Source organism: Pipra filicauda, unplaced genomic scaffold (genome assembly GCF_003945595.2).
Source record: "Pipra filicauda isolate LSUMZ 115617 unplaced genomic scaffold, ASM394559v2 scaffold1390_size29975_pilon, whole genome shotgun sequence".
NCBI classification, from domain to species: Eukaryota; Metazoa; Chordata; class Aves; order Passeriformes; family Pipridae; genus Pipra; species Pipra filicauda.
In genome coordinates, this window is record NW_024103863.1 from 15,139 (window position 1) to 29,972 (window position 14,834).

The following is a 14,834-nucleotide window of genomic DNA, read 5'->3' on the forward strand; positions in this document are numbered from 1 at the left end:
AGGATTGGATCCCCATTCCCTGCTCCCAGATGGGGCTGAGCATCCAGGGACATCCACAATTCCCAGGACAGGATTGGACCCACATTCCCTGCTCCCAGGTAGGTCTCAGCATCCAGTGATTCCCACAATTCCCAGGACAGGATTGGATCCACATTCCCTGTTCCCAGGTAGGTCTCAGCCTCCAGGGACATCCAAAATCCCCAGAATAGGATTGGATCCCCATTCCCTGTTCCCAGGTGGGGCTGAGCATCCAGTAACTCCCACAATTCCCAGGATAGGATTGGATCCCCATTCCCTGTTCCCAGGTGGGGCTGAGCATCCAGTAACTCCCACAATTCCCAGGACAGGATTGGGCCCATTCCCTGCTTCCAGGTGGGGCTGAGCTTCCAGTGACTCCCACAATTCCCAGGAGCAGGTAGGGAATTCCCAGGTAGGTCTCAGCATCCAGGGACTCCCACAATTCCCAGGATAGGATTGGATCCACATTCCCTGTTCCCAGGTAGGTCTCAGCATCCAGTGATTCCCACAATTCCCAGGACAGGATTGGATCCCCATTCCCTGCTCCCAGGTGAGAGTGAGCATCCAGTGATTCCCACAATTCCCAGGATAGGATTGGATCCACATTCCCTGTTCCCAGATGGGTCTGAACATCCAGGGACATCCACAATTCCCAGAATAGGATTGGACCCACATTCCCTGTTCCCAGGTAGGTCTCAGCATCCAGTGATTCCCACAATTCCCAGGACAGGATTGGACCCACATTCCCTGCTCCCAGGTAGGTCTCAGCATCCAGTGATTCCCACAATTCCCAGGAGCAGGATCGGGCCCATTCCCTGTTCCCAGGTGGGACTGAACATCCAGTGACTCCCCACAATTCCCAGGACAGGATTGGGCCCATTCCCTGTTCCCAGGCTGGGCTGGGGATGCAGGGCTGGGGTCCAGGACCCCACTTGGATCCCAAATCCTGGAAAACTCTGGGAAGTCACCTTGGAGCTGTGCCTCAGTTTCCCCCGGAGCAGAGAGGAGGCTCCCGAAGGGTTCCAGGGGGATTTTTGGGATGGGAGGCACCACGGGGGGCCCAAACACCCCCCTCCCTCCATGAAAACCTCGGGAATGCGCCTCAGTGATCCCACAAAATCCGTGGCTGGTGCCCTGTCCCCCGGGATGGGAGCGGAGCCATCCCGGGATGTCCCGTCAGGAGCCTCCCAGACCCGACATTCCCGGTGCCGGGGGGGCTCCGGCTCCCAAGGATCCCCCAAAAGCCACTTCCCCCCTGTCCCCGCTGGAATGTCGCTGGACCCCGAGCGGGAGGGACCGGGGGAAGAGGAAAAGGAAGAGCCAAACAATAGGAGTGACTCAAATCCCGGGGGACACCGGGAAGGGACGCCGGGAAGGGACGCCGGGATTCGGCACGGGGGGGGACCGGGACACGCCAGAAATTCCCACTTTTTGGCTGTTTGGGCATCACCAAAAGACCCTTTCCCTGTTTGGGATGGGGAAGAGCCTCTGGCAAACCCCTTGGACACGGACAAGGAGCCCTGGGAATGTCAAACCCTCCTTCCTCCCTCGGCTGGACACTCCGATCCCTCATCCCTGTTTGGGATTCAGAGCCCTGGAATTCCCGATCCCTCATCCCTGTTTGGGATTCAGAGCCCTGGAATTCCCGATCCCTCATCCCTGTTTGGGATTCAGAGCCCTGGAATTCCCGCTGCCTCCGGGACCAGGATTGGGCCGAGCAGAGCTGATGGATGGAAGGGATCCCAAAGATCAGGAGCACCCCCATTCCCAGCACCCATCCCATTCCCAGCACCCATCCCATTCCCAGCACCCATCCCATCCCCAGCACCCATCCCATCCCCAGCACCCATCCCATCCCCAGCACCCATCCCATTCCCAGCACCCATCCCATTCCCCACAGGAAAAGCCGGGGCAGGAATTCCTCGTCCTTTTCCTTGTTTTTTTCTCTAAAAATGGAGATTTTTCCACCGCCAGGAAACGGCTTCCAAAAAAAAAAAAAGGAAAGAAAATCCCAGGGACATCCTGCAGGGAGAGCTTTGGAGGTGCAGAGCCCTCCCTCCCTCCCTTCCCGGGAAATCCGTCCCCCGGGAATGGGATAACCCCTCCGAAAGGGATCCTTCATGTTAATTCCGCCTTAATTAAAACACCTTAACGAGGGCAAAGCGCCCCGAAATCCTGGAAGGACAGGGAGGGAATTCCCAGCCCGCTCCCGAGGGTGGGAACGGGGATGCACCGGAGGGAGGGAATGGGGTGGGAATTTCCCAAGGATTTGGGAGCAGGACCCCGGGCTCTGCGGGAAGGGGCTTCCAAAGCGGCCCAAACTCTTCCCGCCCCCCTCTGCCATCCCAAAATCGGGAATGCCTCACCTCGGAAGGTCAGGCTGGCCACGGGATCGCTCTGCCTCTCCCGCTTTTCCAGGCTCGGGAGGTGGGAGGCCCGCTGGAGCAGCACCCGCAGCATGGCCGGGCTGCAGCCGGGAGTGGGAGCGATCCCGATCCACCCCCCGATCCCGATCCCCCCCCCTTTTCCCGGGCCGGCCCTTCCCGGCGGGAGGAGGCGCCGGGAGGCGGCACAAAAACGGCACAAAAACGCCTCGGAGCGGCAGCGCCGGACGGTGGGAAAACAGGGATAACGGGAGCTGCTGGGATTTGGGGGGGGGAGGCACCGGGATAAAGCAGCGGGATACTGGGATGCTGGAGCCACGGAGAAGGATAAATCAGTGGGATTCTGGGATGCTGGAGCCATGGAGGGGGGTAAATCAGTGGGATTCTGGGATGCTGGAAGGGATAAATCAGTGGGATTCAGGGATGCTGGAGCCATGGAGGGGGGTAAATCAGTGGGATCCAGGGATGCTGGAGTCACAGATGGGATAAATCAGTGGGATTCAGGGATGCTGGAGCCATGGGGAAGGATAAATCAGCTGGATCCAGGAATGCTGGAGCCACGGAGGGGATAAATCAGTGGAATCCAGGGATGCTGGAGCCACGGAGGGGATAAATCAGTGGGATCCAGGGATGCTGGAGCCATGGAAGGGGGTAAATCAGTGGGATCCAGGGATGCTGGAGGCACAGAGGGGATAAATCAGCGGGATCCAGGGATGCTGGAGCCACAGAAGGGATAAATCAGTGGGATTCTGGGATGCTGGAACCATGGGGAGGGATAAATCAGCAGGATCCAGGGGTGCTGGAAGGGATAAATCAGCGGGATCCAGGGGTGCTCCAGGATCTGGGAGTGCCCAGGCACCAGGACTCAGGGATGCTGGGAACTCCAGGGATGGCCTGGAACTGGGATCCAGGGGTGCTGCAAGTCCCGGGGATGGGAAATGAAATCATCAGGATTCAGGAATGCTGGAAACCCAAGGATGGCCTGGCTCTGGGATTCAGGGGTGCTGCAAACCCCGGGATGGGAAATAATTCACCGGGATCTGGGGATGCTGCAAGGCCCAAGGATGCCCAAGCTCCAGGATCCAGGGATCCTGCAATTCCCAGGAATGGTAAAGAAACCCTTGGGACTCAGGGATGCTGGAAACCCCAAGGATGGTCCAGCACCAGGATCCAGGGATGCTGCGAGTGCCAGGGATGGGAAAGAAATCCCTGGGATCTGGGGATGCTGTGAGTGCCTGGGATGGGAAAGAATTCCCTGGGATCTGGGGATGCTGCGAATCCCAGAGATGGGAAAGAAATCCCTGGAATTCAGGGATGCTGTGAGTGCCTGGGATGGGAAAGAATTCCCTGGAATTCGGGGATGCTGTGAGTGCCTGGGATGGGAAAGAATTCCCTGGAATTCAGGGATGCTGTGAGTGCCTGGGATGGGAAAGAAATCCCTGGAATTCAGGGATGCTGTGAGCTCCAGGGATGGGAAAGAATTCCCTGGGATCTGGGGATGCTGCGAGGCCCAGGGGTGGGAAATTAAATCCTTGGGACTCAGGAATGCTGGAAATCCAAGGATGGCCTGGAACTGGGATTTGAGGCTGCTGTGGACCCCAGCGATGGGAAATATATCCCTAGGATCCAGGGATGCTGGGAGTCCTAAGGATGACAAAGAAAACTCCGGGATCCAGGGATGCTGCAAGGCCAAGGGATGGGAAATGAAATCCCAGGGATGCTGGGAACTCCAAGGATGTTGGGATCTGGGGATGCTGGGAGCTCCAGGGATGGGAAAGAAATCCCCAGGATCTGGGGATGCTGTGAATCCCAGGGATGGGAAAGAAATCCCTGGAATTCAGGGATGCTGTGAGCTCCAGGGATGGGAAAGAAATCCCTGGGATCTGGGGATGCTGCGAGGCCCGAGGATGTCCCAGCACTGGGATCCAGGGATGCTGTGAGTTCCAGGGATGGGAAATGAATCCCTGGCCCTCAGGAATGCTGGAAACCCCAAGGATGGTCTGGCACCAGGATCCAGGGATGTTGCAGACCCTGGGATGGGAAATGAAATCCCTGGGATCCAGGGATACTGTGAGACCCAGGAATGGTAAATCTCTGGGATCTGGGGATGCTGCAAGGCCCAGGGATGGGAAAGAAATCCCTGGAATCCAGGGGTGGATGCTGCGAATCCCAAGGGTGGGCTGGCACTGGGATTTGGGAATGCTGTGAACCCCGGGGATGGGAAAGAAACCCCTGGGATCTGGAGGTGCTGCGAGGCCTGAGGATGTCCCAGCATCAGGATCCAGGGATGCTGCAAATCCCAGGAAGGGCAAATTCAATCCTGAGGGCTCAGGAATGCTGTGAAGCCAAGGATGGCCTGGCACTGGGATCTGGGAATGCTGCAAGCCCCAGGATGGGAAATAATTCCCTGGGATCTGGGAAATAATTCCCTGGGATCCAGGGAAGCTGCAATCCCAGGATGGGAAATAATTCCCTGGGATCTGGGAAATAATTCCCTGGGATTTGGGAAGCTGCAAACCCAGGATGGGAAATAATTCCCCGGGATCCAGGGAAGCTGCAGGTGCCAAACATGGCAAACTCCCTCAGGGTGACTCAGGAATGCTGAGAACCTCCAGGATCCATCCCAGGATGGGAAAGAAACCCCCTGGAGCTGGGATGGCAAATAAAGCCCCGGGATCCAGGGAAGCTGCAAGGCCCTGACACGGAAAACTAAACGACTGGGATGCAGGAATGCTGCAAACCCTGAGGATCTCCCGGGATCTGGGGGCCGTGATCCCAGGATTGGAGAAGAAATCCCTGGGATCTGGGGGTGCTGCAGGGCCTGGGAATGGGAAATGAAACCATTGGGATCCAGGGATGCTGCAACCCCCAAGGATGGCCTGGAAGCAGGATCTGGGAATGCTGTGAACCCCCGGGATGGTGACTAAATCCCTGGGATCCAGGGATGCTGCAAATCCCAGGGATGGGGAATAAACTAACCCATGAGGCCCCAGGAAGCCCCAAGGATCCCTGAGCACTGGGATTTGGGAATGCTGGGAGCCCTGAGGATGCCCAAAGACCAGGATCTGAGGTGCTGTGATCCCAGGGATAGTAAATAAAACACTGGGATTTGGGGATACTGCAGGGCCTGAGGATGGCCCAGCACCAGGATCCAGGGATTCCACAAGGGATTCTCATCCCAGGGATGAGAAATTAAACCACTGGGACCCGGGAATGCTGCAAATTCCCAGGCTGGCCTGGCACTGGGATGCAGGGAAGCTGCAGATCCCAGAGATGGTCAATGTAATAATCAGGAATGCTGAGAACCTCCAGGACACATCCCAGGGGGAGACACAAAACACCCGGAGCTGGGAGGGGAAACAAAGCCCTCCAGGATCCAGGGAAGCTCCAAACCCCAGGGATGGCAAATGAAACCACTGGAATGCTGCAAATTCCCAGGATGGGAAACAATAATTCCCCGGGATCCAGGGAAGCTGCAGATCCCAAACATGGTAAAAACTGCAGCAGGATGACTCAGGAATGCTGAGAACGTCCAGGACACAGCCCGGGATCAGGAACAAACCCCCGGGAGCCAGGGAAACTGCAGCCAAGGCTGGCACTGGGATTTGGGGGATTTGGGGATTGGGAGTGCCAGGGATCCCCCAAAGCCCGGGATTTGGGGATTGGGAGTGCCAGGGATCCCCCAAAACCCGGGATTTGGGGATGCTGGGAGTGCCAGGGATCCCCCAAACCCCAGGAGCTGGGGGCTGGGAGTGCCAGGGATCCCCCAAACCCGGGATTTGGGGATTGGGAGTGCCAGGGATCCCCCAAACCCGGGATTTGGGGATTGGGAGTGCCAGGGATCCCCCAAAGCCCGGGATTTGGGGGCTGGGATCCCGGCAGGGGAAGGAAATCCCTGGGATCTGGGGATATTGCGAGGCCTGAGGATGACCCAGCACTGGGATTTGGGGTCGCCGCCAAGGCCGGGGCTGGGAAACCTCCCGGATTCGGGAATGCCGCGATCCCGAAGGGCGCACGAACGCCGGGAGCCGGGAATGCCGGGAATGCCGGGAGCGGGGGGGGGTCCGAGCCCCTGGCCCGGGGGTTCCCGGGAATGGGACAGCGGGAAGGGCCCCCCCGGCAGCTGCTGGAGCAGCGGGACACGGGGGGAGCCCAAATCCCGGGAAAGGGCCCCCCCCCATCCAGGGAAAAGCAGCACAAACCCCGCAGGCCATTCCTGACCCCACCCGCCCCAAAAAGCTGCTTTTTCACCCCAAAAACGTCCCAGACGAGCTGTGAGGTCACCCCCCGCCTCGCCCCTCCTGTCACCCTTTTTTGGGGGGGGGGGTTGGCCCCCAATGACACTTTTGTGCCCCCCCCGAGGGGGACCTGGGCGTGTCCCCACCCCCGGCACCGCCCGTCCCGGGGGGTCCCCAACTCGGGGGGGTGGCAGGGAAGGGACCCCCCCCCCCCCCTTCCACCCCTCCCCAAAATTCGGGACCGCCCCTCCCCCCCCCGGGAGCGCAGAGAGGCCAAAAATATCCGCGCTGGTGTCACCGCCCGGCGACGTCCCCCAAAAAAGGAACCGGGGGGGGCCTTAGGGGGGGCCCCAAGTGTCGGGCGGGGCGTGACAACGTGGGGGGGGGTCACAAATTGAGAGGGGGGGACACAACCAGGACACACACACACACCCCCCATGACCGTGTCCCCGTCCCCGCGGCGGTGGCAGAGCCCGGGGTGGGCAAAAACCCGCCCGGGGGAGCCCCCAAAGCCCGGGACCCCCCCGGGGGAGCCCCCCCCGAGCCCAGAGCCCCCCCCTGGGGGAGCCCCCACCTTGGAAGCTGGCGGAGCAATACGCGTCGCTGATGTCCGAGTCGGGCGAGAGCAGGTTCTCGGCGCGGAGGATGAACACGCGGAGCATCCTCCTCCTCCTCCTCTTCCCTCGGCCCAGCCCCCCCCCGTCCCCTGACCCCCCCCCCCCAAATCCCAGGAACCCCCCCCGGCCCCGCCCCGGCCCCGCCTCCCTTAAAGGGACCCGGCCCCGGGGCGGGGAGACCCCCCCCGGGGGGGGCGAGGGGGGGATTTGGGGTGGGACCCCCCCGGAATGAGGGCGGGGGAGGGACCCCCTCCTTGGGGACCGCCAGGAAGGGGGTGGGCCCCCCCCAGTAAGGGTGGGGGAGGGTCGGGAGGGTCCCCCCTCCTTGGGGACCCCACGAAGGGGGGGGTGAGAACCCCTGCAACAAGGACGGGCGCGTGTCCCCCCTTTGGGAGCCCCCCACTGTCCTCGGGAGGGACTTGGGGGTCCCCACTCCCTCATTGTCCCTGGGGGGGGAGATTTGGGGGTCCTCACCCCCTCATTGTGCCCTGGGGGGGATTTGGAGGTCTCCACCCCCTCCTTGTGACCCGGGGGGAGGAATCTGGGGGTCCCCACTCCCCCATTGTCCCCGGGGGGTCTCCACCCCCTCCTTGTGCCCTGGGGGGATGTTGGGGGGTCCCCGCTCCCCCCGTTGCCCCCGGGAGGGATTAGAGGGGTCTCCACCCCCCCACTGTGACACCGGGAGAGAATCTGGGGGTCCCCACCCCCCGATTGTGCCGAGGGGGTGCATTTGGGGCTGGGGGGGGGGCGTCTCCCACCGTGTCCCAGCGGGAGCAGCCGGGAACGCCCCTCCCCCCTCCCCCGGCTATTTTGGGGGGGTGATTTTATCCCGGGATTTCCCAGCAAGCGGCTCCGGGAGGCCCCTCCCCCAGAGCGGGAAAAGGGACCCCCCCTTTTCCCTGTGTCCCCCCTTTCCCAACCCTCCATCCCCCTTTCCCCCCCCCCCCCCCCCCATTCCCAGCCTTGCCCGGCCCCAAAAGCCGGGATCAGCCTTGGGATTGGAACCCTGGGAGCAGCAGAGCCCTGGAATTGGGGGGGGAAAGGGAATCTGGGGGGGTTGGGGGGAAATGGGGCATTTGGGGGAATTGGGGATTTGGGGGAGATGAGGGATTGAGGGAAATGGGGGAATTGGGGGGGGTTGGAGGGAATTAGGGGGAAAATGGGGGGGTTGGGGGAAATGAGGGATTTGAGGGAAATGGGGGAATTGGGGGAATTGGGGGGAAATGGGGGAACTGTGGGGTTTAGGGGGGTTTGAGGGAATTAGGGGAAAATGGGGGGTTTGGGGGAATTAGGGGATTTGAGGGAATTAGGGGGAAAATGGGGGGTTTGGGGGAATTAGGGGATTTGAGGGAATTAGGGGGAAAATGGGGGATTTGGGGGAGATGAGGGATTTGAGGGAATTAGGGGAATTGGGGGATTTGGGGTAATTGAGGGAATTAGGGGGGAAAAGGGGGATTTGGGGGAATTGGGGGATTTGAGGGAATTAGGGGGAAAATGGGGGATTTGGGGGAGATGAGGGATTTGAGGGAATTAGGGGGGAAAAGGGGGATTTGGGGGAATTGAGGGAATTAGAGGGAAAATGGGGGACTTGGGGGAATTGGGGGATTTGGGACAGATTAAAGCCAAGGGCACCCGTGGGAGAAGGAAGAGCCCAGCCAGGGGGTCCCTCAGCCCCCAGAGCCCCCCCCACGTTCCCCTCACGTGCCCCAAAAACCCCCCAGACCCCCCCCACTTGCCCCAAGACACTTCAGAACCCCCAACTTGCCCCGAGCCCCCCCAGATGCCCCCCCACATCCCCTCCAGACCCCCCCACATCCCCCCAGACCCTCCCACATCCCCCCCACTTGCCCCAAGACCCCCCAAGCCCCCCCCGACCCCCCCCCCCCCCTCGCCCCCAGCCCCCCCCCCACGTGCCCCAAGCCCCCCCAGGTGTCCCTGCCCCCTGTGCCACCTGCGTGTCCCCAACACGGGCTGTGTGTGTCGTGTGTGTCCCCCCCCCGTGCCACGCGTGCCCCCGGCAGCGCCCACAGCCCCCAGACCCCGGGGGCCCCTCCCACGGGGTCCCAGTGTCCCCACGGGGGTCCTGGTGTCCCCAGGGGGGTCCTGGTGTCCCCACGGGGGTCCCACTGTCCCCAGGGATCTCAGTGTCACCACAGGGGTCTCGGTGTCCCCACGGGGGTCCCAGTGTCCCCACGAGTGGTCCCTGTGTCCCCAGGGGGATCTCGGTGTCCCCAGGGGGGTCCTGGTGTCCCCAGGAATCTCAGTGTCCCCACAGGGGTCTCGGTGTCCCCACAGGGGTCCCGCTGTCCCCATGGTGGGTCCTGGTGTCCCCAGGAATCTCAGTGTCCCCACAGGGGTCTCGGTGTCCCCACAGATGTCCCGCTGTCCCCACGGGGGTCCCGGTGTCCCCAGGAGTGTCCCGCTGTCCCCAGGGATCTCAGTGTCCCCACAGGGGTCCCGCTGTCCCCATGGGGAATCCTGGTGTCCCCAGAGGGGTCCCGTTGTTCCCAGGGGGTCCCTGTGTCCCATCCCCAGGGGGTCCCGCTGTCCCCAGGGATCTCAGTGTCCCCAGAGGGGTCCCGCTGTTCCCGGGGGGGTCCCGCTGTCCCCAGGGGGTCCCCGTGTCCCATCCCCGGGGGGGTCCCGGTGTCCCCAGAGGGTCCCGCTGTCCCCAGGGGGTCCCCGTGTCCCATCCCCGGGGGGGTCCCGGTGTCCCCAGAGGGTCCCGGTGTCCCCATTCCCGCCCGGGCCGTGCCATGGCCCGGTGTCACCTCCCCGTGCCCCCCACACCCGTGCCCGGCACCCCCGGCAGTGCCACCTGTGCCACCCCCCCCCCGCGACCCCCCCCGCGCTGGCACCGCCGCCGCCTCATTAACCTTTCTTGATTAACGTAATTAACTCCAGCACCCTCCGCTCGCGCAGCGACACCCCGGAGCGGCGCGGGGGGGACAGGAGGTGGCACCTGGGACCGGGGGACACGGGGGACCCCCAGGGGACAGGATGGAGCCCGGGGGGGGACAGGAGGTGGCATCTGGGCCCGGGGGGGACACGGGGACCCCCAGGGGACAGGACAGGCCCTGGGGGGGACAGGAGGTGGCATCTGCATCCCGGGGGGACAGGACAGACTCGGGAGGGGACAGGAGGTGGCATCTGGGCCCGAGGGGACACGGGGGACCCCCAAGGGACAGGACGGAGCCCGGGGGGAACCAAGAGGTGGCACTTGCAGCCGGGGGGACACGAGGGACCCCCAGGGGACAGGACAGGGCCCGGGGGGGACAGGAGATGGCATCTGCACCCCAGGGGACACAGGGGACCCCCAGGGTACAGGACGGAGCCTGGGGGGGGACAGGAGGTGGCACCTGCAGCCGGGGGGGACATGGGGGACCCCCAGGGTACAGGATGGAGCCCGGGGGGGGACAGGAGGTGGCATCTGGGCCGGGGGGACACGGGGGACCCCCAGGGGACAGGACAGGGCCTGGGGGGGGACAGGAGGTGGCATCTGCACCCCGGGGGGACATGGGGGACCCCCAGGGTACAGGATGGAGCCCCGGGGGGGGACAGGAGGTGGCATCTGGGCCCGGGGGGATATGGAGGACCCCCAGGGGACAGGACCCCGGGAGTGAGGACAGCCCCGGGGGGCCGGGGGGCACAGGGTGGGTGCTGGGAGGGTGAAGCCCCCACTCCCTCTGCCCGGGGCTGTACCCAGGACCCCCCCCCCGTGCCACCACCCCGGGGGTCCCCAGTGCCACCCCCCTTCCCCCTCACAGACCCCCGGATCCGCAGCCCTTCTGCAAGGCCTTTATTCCCACGGCACAGCCCCCCCCCCCCCAAAACGAGGGACACCCCCCCGGCCACGCCCTGGCAGCGCCGCGGGGGAAGGGGGGGCTGTCCCCGGGGGTCCCTGTGCACGGGGGTCCCGTCCCTGGGGGTCCCTGTCCCCGAGGACCCCCCCAGCCCTGCCCGGGGTGGCCACGGGGGGGTCCCGGGGGGGGACATACACTGACACCGAACAGGGACAGTGAGTGGTGACAGGAGACACGGGGGGGGGGGATATGGGGGAGGGGGGGTTGAAGGTGTTGGGGTTGAACCCTTTTTATGTACAAAGTTCCCGCTGCTCCTTCCCAGCTGGGGGGGGGAGGGAGGGCAAAGGGGGGGACTGGGACACCCCCCTGGGGGCTGCAGGGCCGGGCTGGGGTCCCCTGACCCCCCCTCCCCCCACCCAGGGCTCCCCCCGGGCTAAAAATAACTCGAGTGTTGCTATTAATGAGGATTGATAACGAGGGGAGGAGACGCCACGGCCCCGGGGGCAGGGACAGGGACAGGGAAGGGACAGGGGCGTCCCCACCCGGGGGGGCACCGGGGCCCGATCCTGCACGGGCACAGATCTGGGATCCGGGATCCAGCCCTGGGAGCCGGGGGTGGGCAGCTCCAGATGTGGAGCCGCACAGCTGGGAGAGAGCTGGGAACGGTGGGGGGAGCTGGATCCACCTGAGCATCCTTCCTGTCCTGGGATATCCATCCCAGCCCAGAGCATCCCATCCCTGGGCATCCTTCCTGTCCTGGAATATCCATCCCAGCCCATCCCAGAGCATCCCATCCCAGAGCATCCTTCCTGTCCTGGAATATCCATCCCAGCCCATCCCAGAGCATCCCATCCCTGGGCATCCTTCCTGTCCTGGAATATCCATCCCATCCCATCCCAGAGCATCCTTCCTGTCCAGGGATACCCATTCCACCTGAGCATCCTTCCTGTCCTGGAATATCCATCCCAGCCCAGAGCATCCTTCCTGTCCCAGGGATACCCATTCCATCCCAGAGCATCCTTCCTATCCAGGGATCTCCATCCCACCTTGGAGCATCCATCCCTCCTGCCTGGAGCATCCTCCAACCACAAATATCCATCCCATTCCAAAGCATCCAGCCCAGCCTGGAGCTTCCAGCCCTCTCCAGAGCATCTCTCCCTCCATCCCTCCATCCCTCCATCCATCCCTCCATCCCAGCCTGGAGCTTCCAGCCCTCTCCAGAGCATCCACCCATCTCTCCATCCATCTCTCCATCCATCCCCTCCCTGGAGCTTCCATCCTGCCCTGGACCATCCCTCCAGCTCTGAGTGTCCATCCTGCCTTGGAACATCCCTCCCACCCTGGAGCATCCATCCCACCCTGGAGCATCCATCCCACCCTGGAGCATCCATCCATCCTGTCCCAGCTCATCTCTCCTGCCCCAGAGCATCCATCCCTCCATCCCTCCATCCATCCCTCCATCCCTTCATCCATCCCTCCACCCCACCCCAGAGCATCCCTCCTGCCCTGGAGCCTCCCTCCAACCCCGAGTATCCATCCTGTTCCAGAGCATCCCTCCCACCCTGGAGCATCCCTCCCACCCTGGAGCATCCATCCCACCTCAGGGAATCTCTCTCTTCCTGGAGCATCCATCCCACCTCAGGGCATCCCCCCCACCCTGGCACACCCCTCCCTCCTCTCCCGGCCCCTGGTGCCCTCGGTCCCGCTGCCCCCACTCCCAGGTCTCTCCACGTCTTTCCGAGGCCAAATCCAGCGGGTTTGGGTCATCCTGGGCTCCCCAAAGCCCCCCTGCAGCAGGGCCGGGGTCCCCTCGGGGGGCCCGTGCTGGGGGGGCCGTGGCCATGGGGTCGGGGGTCCCCTTTGGGGTGGGGGTCCCCTTTGGGGTGGGGGTCCCCCCGTCCCGCTCCGTGTGGCGGCTCCGGTGCCGTCCCGGCTCCCAGGGCGGCTCGAGGGGGCCGGGCCCGGCTGCAAGGGAAGGGGGGGTGGCAATGGGGGACACGGGGGGACAGGGGGGTCCCCATCCCTTGTCCCTGCCCCTCCATGTCCATCCCAGGGGAATGGGGGGTCTGGAGCCCCCCAGGACCCACCGTGCTTAGGAATAGGCCAATCCCTGGAGCGGCCGCGCCGGGAACTTGTCGGAGTCCTCGAACGGAGGGTCTGGCACAGGGGGACAGGGGGGGACAACAGGGGACAGGGGAGACAAGGGGGGACAGGGTGAGGCAAGGGGGGACACCAGGGACATGGGGGGACACCAGGGACATGGGGGGACACGGGACGACAGGCACTGAGGTGGCACAGGGCAGCCCCGGCCGTGCCCATGTCCAGGGGACACGGGGACCTCTCTGTGGGGCAGGGGGGAACCTGGGGGGGATGTTGGGGACACTGGGGACATCGGGAACACGGCAGGGGACACAGGTGGCACAGGGCACCCACCCCCTGAGCACAGCCCTGGCCGTGCCCAGGGACAGGGAACACGGTGACACTGGGATCCCCTGTGGGGCATGGGGTGAGTGCTGGGGACACTGGGGACACTGGGGGACAGGGAGGAGGGTGGCACTGGGCAGCCCTGGCTGTCCCCAGGTGCAGGGAGCCAGGCAGGTACAGGGAGCATGGTGACACCAGGGTGCCTCCACGGGGCAGGGGTCACCTGGAGTGGGTGTGGGGGACACTGGGGGACATTGGGGGACACTGGGGACAGGCATGAGGGTGGCACAGGGCAGCCCTGGCCATGCCCCTGTACAGGACATCAGGGAGGCACAGGGAGCACGGTGACACCGGCACCCCTCTGTGGGGCAGGGGGTGGGTACTGGGGACACTGGGGGACACTGGGGACAGGCACGAGGGTGGCACAGGGCAGCCCTGGCCACCTCCCTGTACAGCCCATCGGGGAAGCACAGGGAGCACGGTGACACCGGCACCCCTCTGTGGGGCAGGGGGGAGCCGGGGGTGGGTGTGGGGGACACGGGGGACACGGGGGACACGGGGGACACCGGGGACACTGTCACCTTGCAGGGCGGCGGCGCTGGCACAGGCGGGGTTTGGGGAGCCGGGCGGGCGCACGACGGGGGCGAAGGCGCTTTTCTGCTTCACGGCCGAGATCATCGTCACCGGGGAGAAGGAGAAACCCCCCGGCGGGGTGGGCGCGGGGGGGCCCGCGGGGACCGACACCGACGACGCGCCCAGGGGGGGACTGGCCGGCATGACTGCGGGGACAGGGACAGCCGGGTGGGGACACCGCGGGGACACCGCGGGGACAGTGCGGGGACAGCGACAGCCGGGGGGGGACATCGCGGGGACAGCGACAGCCGGGGGGGGACATCGCGGGGACAGTGACAGCCGGGGGGGGGCACCGCGGGGGCAGTGACACCCGGGGGGGACACCGTGGGGGCAGCAACAGCCGGGGGGGACACCGCGGGGACAGTGACACCCGGGGGGGACACCGCGGGGGCAGTGACACACCGCCTGCCACGTGACTTTGGGGACCCCCCCAAGGGACCCCTCCCATGACTCTGGGAACCCCCCCAGGGCTGGCACAGAGCTATGGGGACCCCCCCCATGATTTCGGGACCATCCCCCCCCAGGGCTGGCACATGACTTTGGGACCCTCCAGGGACACCCCCCCATGACTCTGGGGACCCCCCCACGGCTGGCACGCGGCTGTGGGGAGACCCCAGCTTTGGCCCATGGCTTTGGGACACCCCAGGCTTGGCACGACTTTGGGGACCCCCCCAGGAACCCTCCCATGACTCTGGGGATCCTCCATGACTTTGGGGA

General features: G+C 64.4%; 1 protein-coding gene across 3 annotated transcripts; it reads right to left on the minus strand.

Annotated features, from left to right (window-relative positions):
* Positions 1 to 11,041: 11,041 nt before the first annotated feature.
* LOC113999703 (transcription factor COE4-like) lies at positions 11,042 to 14,299 on the minus strand. 3 transcript variants are annotated; one of them, XM_039378446.1, is made up of 5 exons: positions 14,066 to 14,283; positions 13,148 to 13,217; positions 12,259 to 13,025; positions 12,007 to 12,184; positions 11,042 to 11,970 (listed from the first exon to the last, which is right to left on the minus strand). In XM_039378446.1, the coding sequence occupies exons 3-5, from the start codon at positions 12,690 to 12,692 to the stop codon at positions 11,518 to 11,520; spliced, it is 1,065 nt and encodes a 354-aa protein (XP_039234380.1). In that variant the 5' UTR covers positions 12,693 to 13,025; positions 13,148 to 13,217; positions 14,066 to 14,283; the 3' UTR covers positions 11,042 to 11,517. The 3 variants fall into 3 exon arrangements, with proteins under 3 accessions (XP_039234380.1, XP_039234379.1, XP_039234381.1); XM_039378445.1 differs by having other exon boundaries at positions 11,042 to 12,184; positions 14,066 to 14,285; XM_039378447.1 differs by lacking the exons at positions 11,042 to 11,970; positions 12,007 to 12,184 and having other exon boundaries at positions 14,066 to 14,299.
* Between the last annotated feature and the right edge of the window lie 535 nt (positions 14,300 to 14,834).

Coding starts and splice junctions, on each gene's coding strand:
- LOC113999703 (XM_039378445.1), bottom strand. CDS start 12,513: ATGGATGGAGGGATGGAGGGATGGATGCTCTGGGGCAGGAGAGATGAG. Junction 12,185..12,258: donor GAGAGGGCTGGAAGCTCCAG/GCTGGGATGGAG, acceptor TGGAAGCTCCAG/GCTGGGCTGGATGCTTTGGA.